Below are 17,726 nucleotides of genomic sequence, written 5' to 3' on the forward strand. Positions count from 1 at the left end.
CAATGGAGGGCTGTTGTTAAAGTGGGCCAGATGAGCCTCCAGAATAGTTCAGGGAAGCTGTGCCATCTTCCCTGTCGTTTCTGCTGGAGAAGGCTTCTCTCATAAAGACGCGAGTGTGTCCCTGTGTGGTCAGGTTTCTGAGGAGGATTAGGTGTCAGTGGTTGTGTACTGCTCTGCTAGATCTTGAACTGCTGAATTAGTCAACTCTTCAGTTGAATGAGAAAACCATCTGAATTATTTATGTTTCAACAGAAGTAGTCCCCACCTTAGTACAAATGGGGTATCCTCTTTCTCAGGGAAGACCGGGCCACCTGTCACTCAAGGCACAGTCGAAGTCCTCACTGCTTTAACACAAGAGCTGCAGAACAGTGGCCGGACTGCCTCAGAGCTTTGGAAGAACTGTGAGGTATTTCATTTTGTTTTATTTGGGGGGTGGTGGTGCTCTTTTAAATATGAAATAAATGCGGCTCTACTGAATTGTTAGAAATTTATGTCCAGAAAAGCATGATATTTAACCTTAGTTCTATAGTCAAATGACCAAGCATAAGATAACTGATAATGAAGGAACAAGAGAAGGGAGATGGGACACCATGGCCACAGAGAGCAGACCTGGAGACTCCCTGTGAACTGAAGTCTTTGTTCTGAGCACCCTCAGACTGTTACAATTGTTACTAATTACAGTCTTCTAAGTGACTCTTCAAGTTGTCCTCATTTTTACAAACCTAAATCTTTTTCTGGAGTATTTTGAATGCTCTTATGATAAATTAAGGCCTCTATTTTGTGCCTAACACATTCTTCTGGTGCATTGGCCTGTCGGCAGTGACTTCTTTGGTTAAACCGTGATGGAAATTTAATTCTTAGGAACATCTTCCAGTTGAAGTATGGGAGTTGGTGGTGGTGTGCGCTCCTAGCCCTGGAAACAAGCCAGGGAAAAGGAGAATCACAGAAACAAACTTAAAGACTGACGCATAGAAGGATACTTACAAATTTTGTTTTGGTGAATAATACTCAAGATGGCCTTTTCTCAATTGTTCATTTGTTTTTTGAGACAGGCTCTTTATGTAGCTCTGTCTGACTTGGAACTTACTGTGTAGACTAGGCTAGCCTCAATCTCACAGAGATTTTCCTGACCCTGCCTCCCGAGTGCTGGGACTAATGGTGAACTCTACCATGCCAGGCTCTTTGCTCTTTAGACTACATAAAAGGTTGTAATGTTTTATAGAAATGCAAACGTAATTATCAAACTCTAAGCAGTGGATTTTAACATTAATTGTACCTTTAGAACCGCCGTAACTTGTGTTTTTAGAATATAAAACTGAAAGAAAGATTTCCTGGCCTAAGAATTCAGTAGCAATTACCCCAAATATAATGACTTCAAAGAATTTGCATTTAAAATGAACTTTTCAGAGTTTTGGGAGGTTGTGGTAGTTTGCAGCAGGGTCTCACTCCAGCCCAGATCTCACTCTGGAACTCATAATGTCCGGCCTTCAGTTCTTGGCGTGTTTCTGCCTTAGCTTCCCAAGCACTGGAATGTGGGGTTTGAGTAGTTGGCAGCTTTTCATTTTTCTCCAATGGTTTTTTATGTTTTTCACCTAGCAATCACTGAACCAATGTGGAAGACCCATAAGATGTATTTGTGTATGATGCCGTTAAGACCCAGGATGGCCTGGTCTGGACATGTAGCTCAGTGGCATGGTACATGTTTAGCATGCATGAGACCCTGGGTTCTAATCCAGCATCTGGGGAAAACAAGTTTGATGAACTATTTTTCCTGTGTAGACACATTAACCTGTGACCAGTAACATGTAAATAGGACCAAGAGCAACTACCACAGCACAGTTTATTTCTGACAACTTTTGTTTGATTAGGAATTGTTACTTTAGTACTTTGAATCAACACCTGAAGTTAGAGAGAGACTGTATTTCCGAGTTTCATGTATTGATTTAAAAAAAATGGTTGGGGGAGGAGGTGGAAATTTTTAAGTAAAAGTAAATAAATAAAAAAAATGGAGAGAGGAGGAAAGGAGTGGGAGGAGGGGGAGGGAAATGGGAGGCTGGGAGGAGGCGGAAATGTTTTTTTTCTTCAATAAAAAAAAATAATAAAAAAAATGGTTGGGCCTGGACTTCCTTGTGAATGATTCCAGGCTCATAGTCTGGCCCTGGGCTCTCGTTTGCAGAGTTCAACCTTGGTTGATGCAGAGTCAGTTGAAGTCTGAGGAGGAGGAGACTGGGCTAGAGGTTTTTTGTTTTGTTTTGTTTTTTTAAGATTTATTTATTATGTATACAATGTTCTGCCTGCATATGTGCCTGCAGGCCAGAAGAGGGCGCCAGATCTCATTACAGGTAGTTGTGAGCCACAATTTGGTTGTTATGACTTGAACTCAGGTCTATGAAAGAGCAGCCAGTGCTCTTAACCACTGAGCCATCTCTCCAGCCCTGGGCTAGAGTTTTAAAAGCATGTTTTTGTTTGTGTGTCTTCACTGAGGTTATGTTTTGTGAATTCCCACCTGACTACAAGGTTGGCTACTCAGCGAAGAGCCACTTAGTGCTTTTTCAGAGAGGGCAGTGCACTCTCTGGTCACGTCCATAGGACTTCCTGCTTTTATTTAGTGTGCTTTTGTAGTTGTGTGAAAACAACAGAAACCTCCAATATTTTGGAGTAGTGTTTTAGGATCAGAAAGGTCAGATGTTATGCAAGCCTTAAGGTCTGATGGTTTTCCCTGAGTTTCTAGTGTTTGTGTCCTTTTGGAATACGATTGTGTGTTTCCTGACGCTCAAAAGAACTAATTTACTTTGCTAAACACAAAAGCTTCCTTATATTCTGAGTGCGCAGAGTGACAAAATCCTTAGTTTGCTTTAGCTAGATCTTTTTTAGCCTTTTAGCACTTTGTGTTATATGTACAATAATAACAGTTACAGGATGAAAATAAAAGAGGTGTTTACATTTTTTTTTTTTTTTGGTTTTTCAAGACAGGGATTCTCTGTGTAGCTTTGGAGCCTGTCCTGGAACTAGCTCTTGTAGACCAGGCTGGCCTCGAACTCACACAGATCTGCCTGCCTTTGCTTCCTGAGTGCTGGGATTAAAGGTGTGGGTCACCACCACTGGCAAGGTGTTTACAATTTATTGTCTCTTTGCTAGGTAGTATAGCTGCACTTTGTAGCACTTGCTCTTATTAGACCTGTGACACCCCCCCCCCCAGGACTATTCTGTGTAACAAATCTGACTGTCCTGGAACCTGGAACTCCTTCTGTAAACCAGGCTGGCTTCGAACTCACAAAGATCCGCCTACCTCTGCCACCTGAGTGCTAGCATTAAAGGTGTGCGCCACCCCCCCCACCCCCCGCCCCGCAGCCTGTAGGCTTCTTTTTATAGTAGTTTGTTTAAAACTTCATTCATCTTCATTCATCCATTTATTTATCTCAGTATTAATATGTTTCCCTTAGTAGTTTTGTTTTTTTAAAGTAAAATTAGTCCATATTATTCTGAAGTGAAAATTATAGGTAAAATAACCTATTTGTACTAGCTTTAAAAAATTAGTGTAGGTGGTAGCGCACGGCTTTAGTCCCAGCACTCGGGAGGTAGCAACAGGCAGAGCTCTGTGAGTTCAAGACCAGCATGGTTTACATAGAAAGTTCCAGGGCAGCGAAGGCTACACAGAAAAACCCTGTTTAAAAGAGAAAAAAAAAATAGTAGGCCAGGTAGTGGTGGTGCACGCCTTTAATCCCAGAACTCAGGAGGCAGAGGCAGGTGTATCTCTATGGATTTGAGGCCAGCCTGGTCTGCAGAGTGAGTTCCAGGACAGGCTCCAAAGCTACAGAGAAACCCTGTCTCGAAAAACAAACATACATACAAAATAGTATAGGTAACAGAGTGCTTGCTTATTATTCATCTAGGCCTAAGGTCAGTCTGCAGCCATGCATGCCTGCTGATGTGCATGGACACACACACACACCCTTAGCTAACTGTGATATAAAGGAAATGGAAGTTGTTTATAGTAAAGACTATTATAGTATGTAAGTGTCTGTGAAGTTCTCTGGTGTCTCTGCAATTTATAGACTGTCTGTGAGGGAGCAGCTGAAGGGAATCTACTATTGATACCCTGATGACTGAGACTGGAGTAGCGCTGTCTTCTGAGCTAGTGACCAGGCTCATTTCTGAAACAGACTTCAGTGTGCTTGGGGCAAAATGCACAAAATTGCACAAAAGTAGTTCCTATTTTTTTTAAAATATAAAACAGAGAGAGACAAGTCGAGGAATAGAAAAATGCTTGGGATGGGGGGAGAAGGAGAGGTAGTCTGGGATTGGAAGGACAGCAGTGTGTGTGAAGAGCTGGGGAGGGAGCTTCCAAAGCTGGGAGGTGAAGGCATTTCTACAGGCCCAAAGATCAGGAAGCGGTGCGGGAGTGGGGGGGTGAAGTTGGAGGAGTATGCAGCCAGGTAGTAGAGGCAGAAAGCAGTGATAGGGCGGAAAGGCTGTAAGGTGGAAGAGCAGAGCTGTTGTGCAGGATGCTTTTCACTGATATCGTGTGCCACTTGCATACCATCTATTGCTGAGCAGGTCGGCACCAGGCTTACGATGGGATTCATCCTTCTGGAGAATCTGTGCCCTAGTCTGGCTTTGTGTCTCTTTAGGGAAGTGCTTACTGCTCTTGGTAGTCAGGAGGACTCTGAAGGGTAGTCAAGGCCAGTTCCACAGCATGCCAGGGAATCAGCTTTTCGTTCCTTGCACTTGAGCTCCGCAGTGTTTGGAACACTTCAGCAAAAGTAAAAGTACTCTACTAATTTATTTTTTGTTTTGTATGTGAGAGTTTTCTGGGTACATTTTAGTTCTTAAGGAGAGTGTTAGCTTTTATGAGGAGAAAGGATGAGGAACGGAAGACAAATCTAGAGGCTGGGGAGATGGCTTAGTTGACAAAGTGCTTGCCACGTAAGCATCAAAACCTGACTTCACTCCCTAGCACTCACATAAAAAGCTGGGTAGGATGGTGGCTCTTGTAGCCCTAATGCTCTCGAGGTAGAACTGGGGTTCCTAGGCTAGCTTCACATAATTGGCAAGTCTCAGATCCCAGAGAGAAACCCAGTTTCAAAAAACAAGGTGTTTAGCTCACTCAATTCTGTCTGGTTTCCATATGTGTACACGCATACATGAATGCACACAGACATATGCACGTGCACAAAGTGCAGCTATTAGGAGGTCTTTTGTCTCCGTGCATAGTCTAGACCAGTCTCCCTCCTGCTGAGTGCTATGACTATAGGTATATACTATTGTACCTAGTACTGTCCAGTACTCTATTAATCAGAAATAACGGGGCTGAAGAGATGGCTCAGTAGGTAAGGATGCTTGCCTCCATGCCTGATGACCTGGGTTCATGCCCTGGGCACCACGTGGTGACAGGAAAGAACTGCCTGCCATAAGAAGTTCTTAAAAGAATATAGTAACAGACCTGGAGAGATGGCTCAGTGGCTAAGAGCACAGGCTGTTTTCCAGAGGACCAGTGTTCCATTCACAGCACCCACATGACTGCTTATCACCTGTAACTCCAGTTCCAGGGGATCTGATGCCTTCTTCTGGGCTCCTCTGTACTGGGCAACAACAGAAGAGAATTTAAGATTTCATTTGAGGGGCTGGAGAGATGGCTCATTAGTTATAAGCACTTGACTGTTCTTCCAGAGGACCTAGGTTTAATTCTCAGCACCCACATGGTAGCTCACAACTGTCTGTAAGTCCAGTTCTAGGGGATTCAGCACCCTTACATAGACATACACCAAGTCACATAAAATAAAAGTAAATATTAAAAAAAGATTACATTTGAAAAATAAGGCATAGATTTATTTTTCGTAAGGCATAAATTATTAAAAACAAGATTTTGACAGATTTTTCCAGATTGTAGATTACATTAAAAAAGATACTTACCTTTGCCTTTGTAGTATTACACTGAATATGTATTTTGCATTATTTAAACTGGCCTATAAATTTTACATTAAAATAATTAAAAAACAAAAGTGATGGACAGTGGTGGCACTTGCTTTTAATCCCAGTACTCAGGAGGCAGAGGAAGGCAGAATTCTGTGAGTTCTAGGCCAGCCTGGGCTACAGAGCTAGTTCCTGAACAGGCACCAAAGCTACAGAGAAATCCTGTTTTGAAAAACCAAAAATAAAATCAAAAATCAAGCATTTTTTTTTTCCAGGCTTGGTGCCTATAATCCTATAATTTAGGAAGCTAAGGTAGGGGGATTGCTGCGAGTTTGAGCCCAAACTGGGCTGCATAGTGAGTTTCAGGCCAGCTTGGGCTACAGAGTGAGACCTTGTCTAAAAAAGGGGATGTTTCTCACTAGAGCATTTTTCTTGTGGCGTCTTAGGTTGAAATTATGTTCAGTGCACATTCTTTATAATTTCCTAGGCCAGGTGGTTGCAGCTGTTCAGTGTGGTTGAGCGACAGTGCCAGGAGCAGATTGTTGCCCAGCAGGAGCAGTTTCACAGGCAGATCCAGGTGAGTTACCTCAGACATTGATGCTTGCATTTGTGAGATTGCAGACAAAACAGTTCATGCATTAATTTTGTTTTTGAAGATATGACACCACATTTAGAGTAATAGCATGGACTTTTCTTAACATTAAAAAATGTTTAATGGCCGGGCGGTGGTGGCGCACGCCTTTAATCCCAGCACTTGGGAGGCAGAGGCAGGCGGATTCTGAGAGTTCGAGACCAGCCTGGTCTACAAGAGCTAGTGCCAGGACAGGCTCCAAAACCACAGAGAAACCCTGTCTCAAAAAAAGCCGGGCGGTGGTGGCGCACGCCTTTAATCCCAGCACTCGGGAGGCAGAGGCAGGCGGATCTCTGTGAGTTCGAGGCCAGCCTGGTCTTCAAGAGCTATTTCCAGGACAGGCACCAAAGCTACAGAGAAACCCTGTCTCGAAAAATCAAAAAAAAAAAAATGTTTAATGTAAGCCAGGTGGTGGTGGCGCACGCCTTTTAATTCCAGCACTTGGGAGGCAGAGGCAGGCAGACCTCTGTGAGTTCAAGGCCAGCCTGGTTACAAGAAATAGTTCCAGGACAGGCTCCAAAACTACAGAGAAACCCTGTCTTGAAAAACAAAACAACAACAACAACAAAAAAAATTGTTGAAAGTACTTCTCTACTCTTTTTGCTCTCAGCACATCCAGGAGGAGATTAGGAAGTTGGTGAAACTGCAGCTCAGCACTGCTTCCTGGCCTTCCTGGAGCAGCGGCTCTGTCAGTGAACAACAGGTGCCCTCAGAAAACCAAATGGGCTGCTTTTCTGAAAACAGCGAAAGAAATGAGTCTGTTACCAGTTACCCAGAGTCTAAGGAACCCGAGACACAGCCAGAATTGTCCACATCCCACCCAGACTGCAATGTGGACAGCAGCTCAGTGAGCAGTGGCTACGGCACCTTCTGTATCTTGGAGATGAACACGCACAAGGCTGAGGAGCCCCCAGAGCCCATGGAGCCTGAGGAGGCTTCCAAGGGACAGCACACAGCCCCTGCGGTGCAGGCACATGCCCCCGTAGGTGGCACAGCAGCCATGAACTTTTTTGCACAGACCTCTGAAGAGCTTTGTGCGCCTCTAAAGGAAGATGTTTCCACTTTTCCTGGTGAATTTGAACATAATTTTCTTAGTGAAAACAAGATTTCAGAAGTATACAGTGGAAAAGCAAATAGGTAAGTAGAATTTCTCAATAATTTAAAGCGGCTTTTGCTTGTTTATTAATGACATTTAGAATATAGTAAATAATACTTTTTTTATTTGTTCCACAGTAGAATGAAATATGTTTGGACACAAATCAGCTTTACCATTAAAATCTGACTCTTACATTGGAGCTGCATGTGGAGAACTGAAATAAGCAGATCCAGTGTATAGTGACCCCGACTTTCCCATGTTCAGTGCTTAAGACTGTTAAATGTGGGGCTGGAGAGTGCTTGGCAGTTAAGAGCTCTGGAGGCTCTTTTACAGGACCTGAGTTCTGTTCCCAGCACAAACATGGTGGCTAACAATTGTAATGGCAGTTCCAGTTGATCTAATACTCTCTCTCGGCCCCCTAGGATACTTTACATGTGTAGTGTGGTGCATTTACATAGCATAATGGTAACACCTATAAACAAAATCAACTTTTAAAAAAGACTCTTTCTCTCTCTTTCTTTCTTTCTTTCTTTCTTTCTTTCTTTCTTTCTTTCTTTCTTTCTTTCTTTCTTTCGACAGGATTTCTCTGTGTAGCTTTGGAGCCTGTCCTGGAACTGACTCTGTAGACCAGGCTGATCTCGAACTCACAGTGATTCTCCTGCCTCTGCCTCCTGAGTGCTAGGATTAAAGGCATGCATCACCACAGCCTGGCTAAAAAAGACTCTTAAATTTAGACTGGGTGTGGTGGCATATGCCTTTAATCCCAGTACTTGGGAGGCAGAGGCAGGAGGATCTCTGAGTTGGACGCCAGCCTGGTCTACATCCAGGACCGTCCTGAAAAGAAAAAAATAAAAACCAAAAATACTTCAAAGTCAAAAACAACAATAAATCTTACGAAATTTTGTGGTTTCCCATAAGTTTTCAGTTTTACACATCTGAAATGTGTTTTAGAAGCTGGGTATGGTGGTGCATGTCTTTAACCCTAGCAGAGGCAGGTAGATCTGAGTTCAAGACCAATCTTGTTTATATAGCATGTTCCACGACAAGGGCTATATAATGGAGGGACTCTGTCTCAAGAAAGAAAGAAAAAAAAAAAGAAAAGGAAGGGAAAGAAAAAGAATTAGGAGAATCAGGCAGGACCAGTGGGATGGCCCTGGATAAAGGTGCTTGCCATGCAAGTTTAATGACCTGAACTCTACCCCCTTAACCCATGGTGGAAAGAGGTAATTGATTCCACAAACTTGTTCTCTGGCCTTTATGTGCCCACTGTGGCACACATACACCACGCAAATACATGGATAAATAAATACATCAACGAATGAATGAATAAAAATTTCGTAAAAATTTGCAGTTGCAGGGATCGTTGAGTGGTTTAAGAGTGCTTCCTGCTGTTCCAGAGAACCTAAGCTTCCAGCACACACACAGTGGCTCACAGTGATCTGGAACTCCAAGGGTAGTATACTAATGTCCTCTTTTAGCCTCTTCAGGCACCAGACCTCTGCAGGCCTGTAGCAGTCACAAATAAACATAGGCATCTCTGTGAGTTCGAGACCAGCCTGGTCTACAAGAGCTAGTTCCGGGACAGGCTCCAAAACCACAGAGAAACCCTGTCTCGAAAAACCAAAAAAAAAGGAAAAAAAAAAAAAGAGGCAAAACATTCATATCCATAAAAGTCTTTTTACTTTTTGGCTGGGCAGTACTGGTACACTCCTTTAATCCCAGCACTTGGGAGACAGAGGCAGGCAGATCTCTTGAGTTTGAGGCCATTCTGGTCTACAGAGCAAGTTCCAGGATAGTCAGGGCTACAAAGAGAAACCCTGTATCAAAGAAAAAAAAAAGGCACTTTTTACTTTTTTATTTATGTGCATTGGTGTTTTGCTTGCAGGCATGTCTCTGTGAGGGCGTCATATCACCTGGAGCTGGCATTACAGACAGTTTGAACTGCCATGTGGGTGCTGGAAATTGAACCCGTTTCTCTTAACCTCTGAGCCATCTCCCCAGAAAAATAAATCTTTAAAATAAGAAAGTGTAGCATGAATTCTAGTTGGTCTTAATAATAAAAACCCAGAGTCAGATACAGGGGGTCAATGCTGAAGATCAGAGAAGCAAAGCAGCTAGCCACTAGAGTTCTTTTACCTCTCTCATTGCTCAGACCAAAGGAGCCATCCTATCCTCAGATTGTCTCCTCAGACTTCATACTCAGACTGCAACTGTCTCTATCAAAACCTCAGACTGCACTAAGCTCCTGCCTCCTCCCCCTTACATTCCTCATTCTGCTCAGCTATATTACTCCTGTCTCCACCTCCCTCGTGTTGAGATTAAAAGTGTGTGATCCCAAGTCCTGGGATCATCTTTGTGTGAGCTCTGTTTCTCTTTTAGACAAATTCAATCTTCTGTAGCCCAGCGTGACCTTGAACTAACAGAGATCTGTCTGCCTCTGTTTCCCTAATGCAGGTATTAAAAGCGTGTCCCACTACTCCCTGTCCTCTAGTGGTTTAGCTCTGCGCTGTGGTCTTCAGACAAGCTTTATTTGTTAAAACACAAACAAAATATTACTACAAGAAAGAGTTTTAGGAGAATCAGTAAAACTTTTTTTTTTTGGTTTTTGTTTCTTTGAGATAGGGACTCTATATAACCCTAACTCTCCCAGAACATGCTATATAGGCTAGTCTGGTCTCACACTTACAGAGATCTGGAATCTTGAGTGCTGGAATCAAGGTGTGCACCATTACACCTGCCCCTTTTTACTACTAGTAGAAAAGCAAAACACTGCCCACTGAAGCACTAGATACTGTGCTGACTAATGGCTTTTAAACTAATTTTGTTTTTCTCCTTTTAAGTAGTAAGTCTATAACATCATGGGCACAAAAGCTGAAGCAGAACCAGCAAAAGCAAGCACATACAGAAGATGGCTACTCAAGACCTAAGCCAGGGAGCGAGTTAAACCAGAAGCCTCCAGTTGAAACAGTAGGTGATAAGTGGCTCCTATGGTCACACTGGGGTTGCTGTGTTTTTACTCCTTTGTTTATTTACAAATCTTTTTTTTGTCTGTCTGTCTGACTTTCCTCTCTCTCTCTCTCTCTTTCTCTCTCTCTTTCTTTCTTTTCTTTCTTTCTTTCTTTCTTTCTTTCTTTCTTTCTTTCTTTCTTTCTTTCTTTCTCTTTCTTCTTTTTGGAGACAAACCGAACCAAAGAAACAGACAAACAAAAAACAAAAACAATCCTCCAAACCCCAGTTCATTAAAAAACCAAAAAAGCTTTGGCTGGGGGTGTAGCTCAGTGGTAGAATACTTGACTGGTGTGTGCACATGAGCCCTGGGTCTTTTCTCTAGCACGGCAAAGTTTACCCTCAAATAGTATCTCTTGCTAGTACATTGCAACAACTAGTACTGTATGTACTGAGCACTTTGAAATGCCTTTCTTAATTGTTGAAATTTGGGCAATTCTGATTTTATAATCTGAGTTATAAATTGGTAATAGATTAATTTTTGTCTTGTGGTTGGGTTTGCTGTCTAACCCAGGCCGTCTCTTGCTCTTGCCTCCCAGCCTCCTGAGTAGCAGGACTGTGGTAGTATATCACCATGTTCTGCAAGATGAAGTGTTTACACTCTGACCCAGCGACTGTGCTTAGTAAAGGGTCATAGACACAAAGTTCCAGTGTATGTTGTTGCCATTATGGCCTAAATTGTAATGGGATGGATAGTACCATTTAGTGCCCTACATGGACGTTCCCAAATCAGGTCCTTGACAACCTGAGGGGCTCAGTGTCATACGAACTATGTCCTGATTGTCCTGAGCATAGGCTTGCTGTTATCCTAGGAAACATGTCATAAGTGTTCCCAAGTCTTTGTTTTTTTTCTTTTTTCATTATCTGTTTACTCTTTTTTTTAAAAAAATATTTATTTATTATGTATATAATATTCTTTCTGCATGTATGCCTGAAGGCCAGAAGAGGGCACCAGACCTCATTACAAATGGTTGTGAGCCACCATGTGGTTGCTGGGAATTGAACTCAGGACCTTTGGAAGAACAGGCAATGCTCTTAACCGCTGAGCCATCTCTCCAGCCCCTTATCTGTTTACTCTTTACTTATTTTGGGTGTGGGTGTACACACTGAGCTCAAATGTGGACGTCAGAGCACTGGAGATTGAGCGCAGGCTGTCAGGCAGCAACAAGCACTTGCAACCTCTAAGCCATCTCACCGTCCTTGTCCCCCAGTCTTTTTTAAATTTTATTTTTTGAGTCTAGATCTCACTGTGTAGTCCTGTCTAGCTGGAACTCTCTATGTAGACCAGGTTGGCCTGGAACTCACAGTGACCCTATCTTTGGAGGTGTGGAGAGTGAGATGGCATTTCAGTGTTAAGTTTTATAAAACAGAACTGTTATGTAGAAGAACATTCTCACTTTATGCCAAACTACTACAAAAAAATAGCAATTTTCTACCCTAATCTCCAAATAGTTTCAGACTACCATTCATTCCAAAGAAATGACATCCCACTATTGATGACACAGTAGCTCACAATGAGAGCCCCACTCAGAGTGTTAAAGGACCTTTCCAGAGTGCACTCCACAGAGGGTGATTTTGAGGTAGTACTGGCTGGTGACGTGGGGATGGCATGCCCGATGCATTTCTTTGTTGGATAATTCTGGATTCACAGAAGTTGGACACTCTTTACTTGAACTGTTCTCTGTGCCCAGTGTTTTCAGTTTTCATTTCACAGTGGGAACTGCTGATCAGAATTCTCCTCTGATGGGGTTTTCCTCTTGCACAGTGCTGGTTTATTCTGGGAAAAAGCTACTTTGAAGTCCATCTTGACTTGGTGCATTGTGTGGCACAAGCATTTTCCAGGGCTAAATTGCTCTGTTTCTTTGGTCCTTTGTTTCCATTTCATGAACTGAAGGACTTGGGTTTCTCCGATGGGCCCTTAGACTATGCTCCTGAGTAGGTCCTTGAGCTGGGCTCAGGCCAGCATCTTTGACTAAGAGGGCTTATATTTAGAAGGCCTTTGTTGAATCATGCTGTTACTTTATTTCAAGTGGGCCCTTTCTTGAGTAGATGGCCTTTTAAGGGTGGTGTGGGAGGGGAGGGATTTATTTGCCCAGAGGCTTGCAGCCAGCACCATTGTGTATAACAGTATTTTAGTGCACGGTATGTGTTTGCTCCTGGGCTGAGGACTGAACCTCAGAAGCAGTGTGAGTTCTAAATATTTTACTTGGGAGTGCTTGACTTAGTCCCTGATAATCACTTTTCCAGACTGGAACAGTCAGGAATTCTAAGAAACAATTGGTATCTTGATAAAAAGAGGTGGAATGGTACCTTTTACAGCAGACTTGTGATTAACTTGTTCCTTCTAATAAAGTATTGCCCGGGTCCTTTGACTTGTGGAGGATGAAGGAGGAGCACCTAGTAAGATATTGGTGAAGGTGTTGCTTTTAATCCCAGCACTCAGGAGGCCGAGGCTAGCAGATATCTGAATTACTAGTTCCAAGACTGCCAGGGATACACAGAGAAACCTCGATACATTCAAAAAACCAAAAATAAATGAATTAAAAAAATAAAGAAAAGGAGGAAAGAAGAAAATGTCCTTGCTAAACATCTCTGTTTGAGACAGCTTTTCATTTCTTTGTAGTGGTAAGCATGAAACCTAGCAGAGGCTCTTTGTGTGCAGCCAGCATTCCACTGTGCTTGCCCATCCCCAGAAAATAGATTCGTGTGTGACAGACAGTATTAGAGGTACTGTGATTCGTGTGTGTGTGTGTGTACACCTGCAGGCACCTATGGAGGCCGAAAGTTGTAGGTGGTTGTAAGCCATCTGATGTAAGTGAGGGCTGTGAACTGAATCAGGGTCCTTTGCAAGAGAAGTACTTGCCCTTAACCCTTAGCTGCTGGGTCACCTCTTAAACGCCATGTTTTTTTGTTTTTAATCAGAATGGGTAGTAAGCACTTTTATTCTTTGCTGAGAAGTAACAGGCTGAGAGCCTGGTGCCATACACCTGTAATCTTAGCACTTAGAGTATAGAAGGCAAGATGACCATGAATCCACAGTCAGCCTGGACTGCATAGTGAACTCTAGACCAGCCTGGGCTACATAGCAAGTCTCTGTCTCAAAAAAACAACGGTTTGGGGCTGGAGAGATTGCTTAATGGTTAAGAGCATGGGCTGTTTTTTCAGAGGATCTGGGTTCAGTTCCCAACACCCATATGGTAGCTCATAACTATCTGTAACTTTAGACTCAGATTACCTGATACTATCTTCTGATTTCCATGGGCACCAAGCACACAAATGGTCCATGGGCATACAGGCAGGCATAATACCCAAATACATAATAATGATGATGATAAAAAATTAAAACCCCAAACCAAGGGCTAGGGAATGTAGTTTATGGTAAAGTGCTTTTCTAGCATGGCTAGTGACCTGGGTTTGATCTCTGTCACCAACACACACACACACACACACGAGTCTGTTACTGGGGATATGAAGGTGATGAGTTTCAGATCATCCTGGGCTTTATAGCAAGACCCTGTCTCACAGAAACAGAAGGAAGTGGGAAGTGCTAAATTGTAACTGAGAGGTAGAGCAAATTTTGCCTAGTGTGCCCGGGGCCCTGGGTTTAATGTTGTTCACAAACAACTCAAAATTAATTTGTTATTTGAGGTTCATATTGATTTGTGATTTTGAGTCATTTGATTTATTGAAGTTGTGATGATATAAGCAGATTAGTAGGTTAACACCCCCGCCCCCACGAGGCAGGGTTTCTCTTTATAGCCCTGGATGTCCTGGAACTTGCTCTGTAGATCAGGCTAGCTTCAAACTCACAGAGATCCTCCTGCTTCTTCCTCCCAAGTGCAGGGATTAAAGGTATGTGCCAACATGCCCAACTAATTTTTTACTAAATGACTAATTCTAGATTTCTCAAATTACCGTCAGAAATCAATAGCAGACTATAAATACAGTTTAGTTCTGAACTCATAGATTACACCTTCTCTCAGCTTTTTAAGCTTTCTAGTTCCTTCTAACTACCCTCTAGTTCCATAGTGTTCAAAAAAAAAAAAAAGCTTAGACAGATGGTGCAGGGAAGGAGAAGCTGCACTGTTCATCTTTCATACTGCATTCTTGCAGCTGCGGAGAATCAACACTCTGCTCTTCGTGGCCTGCTGAGGCCCCTGTTTAAGTCCTGGAGTATCCCTGGGTCAACAGTGTGTGCCAAATGCATTTAACTGCCCACCAATTGTCCTCTTTCCTCTCTTGCAGCCCAACCTTGCCGCCACCGCCACACATCCTTGTGCCTTTTACCTCAGTAAACCAACTGAAAGCCCAAGTTCTTGCTTGTCTGATTCAGGAACAGGTATGGAACTTAAACTATTTTTTATATTTTTCAAGACAGGTCTCACTATGTAGACCTAGCTGTCCTGGAACTCAAATATATGATTAGTCTGGCCTCTAACTTAATCCTATGTGCTGGGATTAAAGGTGTTCCAGCACATGGTCTGGAACTTAAATTTAAAAGAAAAAAATCCTAACCTTTATTTTGATTTATGTATATGAGTGTTTTGCTGACATGTGTGACATGTATACCATGTCCATGCCTGGTGCCATGCAAGGCCAGAAGAGGATGTTAGATTCTCTGGAGCTAGAATTACAGATGTGAGCTACCATGTGGGTCCTGGGAATTGGACCTGGGTCCTCTGGAAGAGCCACAGGTGCTCTTACCTACCAAGCTATTCCTCTAGCCCCCTGAACTTACAGAGTCTATTTTACCCACAGCTTGCTTTCATTTTCCACTACTGTGGTGTGAGAAGTGTGTGTAGTATCTGACTTCACCAAAAGCACTGTGTGTTTCTCTCCGTTTCTACAACTTTCCCGTTTGCCTTAGTTTGTGTTAAATTCTACAGCAATGGGGTGAGGCAGTGCACCCACAGAGGCTCGAGACAGCTGCAGAAACCATCGCAGACGTTTTCTGTTGTCCACAGGATTCAGCGAGTTCAGACCCTCTGCTAGCCGTGGCCAGCTCTTCTGTCTTCTGGCTTTATGTGCTGACTCCCCGATAGCACCATTACCCACATGGCACATCCACTTACCAGTTTGAATTAGCTTTGCTTGAACAGAAACTGGAATCCAGCCGCCTCTTCCTGTTCCCACTGCTCCCACAGCTGAGGCACTCCCTTTCCGCCACCTTCTGACCTGCCTCCCTGCCGCCATACTACCCTTACCCTTCAGTTTGTTGACTGCCAGCACTCCCATTTCCTCAGAATAACAGCCAGCATCCTTATGGAACCCCACAAGGCTCAGCAGAATGGAGTTGATTGCCTTTCCTCTGTGATGAGACTTCGTCCACTTTTGCTGGAGGTTCATTTGAAGACTTTGCCTGACCACCTCCTCCACTCAAATATTTCCTACTGATGGGAGGAAACTCTCCTAGTAGTTACTTTCTCAGTGAACCAGCCTTTACCATCCTTTGAAAATAGTTCCTGCCCCCAGAACCCCACCTTTTCTGTGAACCTCTTTTCTTTTTGAAAAGATCCCGTGTATCCCAGATTGGCCCAGTTGCTGTTTAACTGATGAGAACTTGAACTCCTAGTGTTGGGATTATGGCAGTGTGTCAGCATGTTTTATGCTACTTGAATGCAGAACTCAGGGCTTCATGAATGTTAGGCAAGCACTCTCCCAGCTGATCTACGTCCTTAGCCCTACTCCTCTGTGTATGTATGTGTGTGTGTGTATTTGCATACAAGCATGCTCTTGCATGTGGGGTACACAAGCACATGTGTGTGCATTCTTGTTGAGGCCAGAGGTCAATCTAGGGTATTGTTTGTTAGGAGCTATCTATATATTTTTTAAAATATTTATTTATTTATTTATTGTATACAGTTAGCCAGAAGAGGGCACCAGACCTCATTACAGATGGTTGTGGGCCACCATGTGGTTGCTGGGAATTGAACTCAGGACCTTTGGAAGAGCAGGCAGGCAATGCTTTTAACTGCTGAGCCATCTCTTCAGCCCCCTATCTATATTTTTTTGAGACAGAGTCTCACTATGTAGCCCTGGCTAGCCTAGAACTCACTATGTAGATCAGGCTATCTTCAGACTTAGGGTGACCCTCCTGCCTCTGCCTTCTAAGTGCTAGGATTACAGATAAATGCCATTATACACAGATTTAATGGGGAATTTGAACTCTTTACATTGATTATATGGAAGCCTGTATTTGTAAATAACATTCTCTTTAAATTACATTTTTAGCTATTACTAAATCATTTTGGTTGTTTATATTTTGAAGCAAATTTTTACTAATTTATTTATTTATTTGGGCTAGGCGACAAGGACATACCATTGTTTATGTGAAGTTCTCTCCTATTATGTGAATCTTGGAGGCCAGAACTCAGGTCATCAGATTTGGAAGCAAGAATCTTTAATCTGAGCCCTCTCACTGACCCTTGATTGAACTGTGTTCTCTGTGTGTGCACATCAGGGCTGACTTACTGGAAGCTGGAGGAGAAGGACATGTATCACTCTTTGCCTGACACTTTGGAGAAGACGTTTGCGCCGTCCTCCCTAGACAGACCACTGAGCCAGGTGATGCAGAGTACTGCGTATGTGCTTTTGTTTTATGATTGTAGATAACTTTGTCATCATAGATTTTTTTTTTTTTTGCATTGTTTCAGTTTCCAAAATGCTGGGAAAAGCATAGGCTTGAGAGTCAGATTGACCTTTCAACTATATCTCACCTCATTTCCTGCATAATCTCAAAAAGGTTACTTTAAAGTGGAATTAAGCTAGGGGTGATAGTACATTTTCTTAATCTTTCCTTTTTTCTTTCTTAAGACAGGCTTTCTCTGTAGCTTTTGGAGCCTTGTCCTGGAACTAGCTCTTGTAGACCAGGCTGGCTTTGAACTCCCAGAGATCCACCTGTCTCTGCCTCCTGACTGCTGGGATTAAAGACGTGCACCATCACTGCCTGGCTCATTTCCTTAATCTTAGCACTAAGTATGCTGAGGCAGGTGAATCACTGTGAGTTGGAGGCAGCTTGGGGAACATAGAGAGACCCTAGTTCAAGAAAGCAGAACAAACAACAATCAAAAATAAAGGCTG

At 43.0% G+C, this 17,726-nt stretch overlaps 1 protein-coding gene across 8 annotated transcripts in view; it reads left to right on the plus strand.

The window, feature by feature from the left end:
- Mphosph9 (M-phase phosphoprotein 9) overlaps positions 1-17,726 on the plus strand; it is a 69,154-nt gene that overhangs the window by 5,815 nt on the left and 45,613 nt on the right. For 4 of the 8 annotated variants that reach the window (XM_075978970.1, XM_075979004.1, XM_075978996.1 and 1 more), the window contains exons 3-8: positions 253-406; positions 6,401-6,490; positions 7,155-7,681; positions 10,481-10,607; positions 14,892-14,985; positions 17,107-17,210. In XM_075978970.1, the coding sequence (XP_075835085.1) occupies positions 253-406; positions 6,401-6,490; positions 7,155-7,681; positions 10,481-10,607; positions 14,892-14,985; positions 17,107-17,210 (1,096 nt within the window). The remainder of the gene's footprint in view (positions 1-252; positions 407-6,400; positions 6,491-7,154; positions 7,682-10,480; positions 10,608-14,891; positions 14,986-17,106; positions 17,211-17,726) is intronic. The other 4 variants (XM_075978991.1, XM_075978998.1, XM_075978984.1 and 1 more) reach the window with 2 other exon arrangements.

Source organism: Microtus pennsylvanicus, chromosome 1 (genome assembly GCF_037038515.1).
Source record: "Microtus pennsylvanicus isolate mMicPen1 chromosome 1, mMicPen1.hap1, whole genome shotgun sequence".
Lineage (NCBI taxonomy): Eukaryota > Metazoa > Chordata > Mammalia > Rodentia > Cricetidae > Microtus > Microtus pennsylvanicus.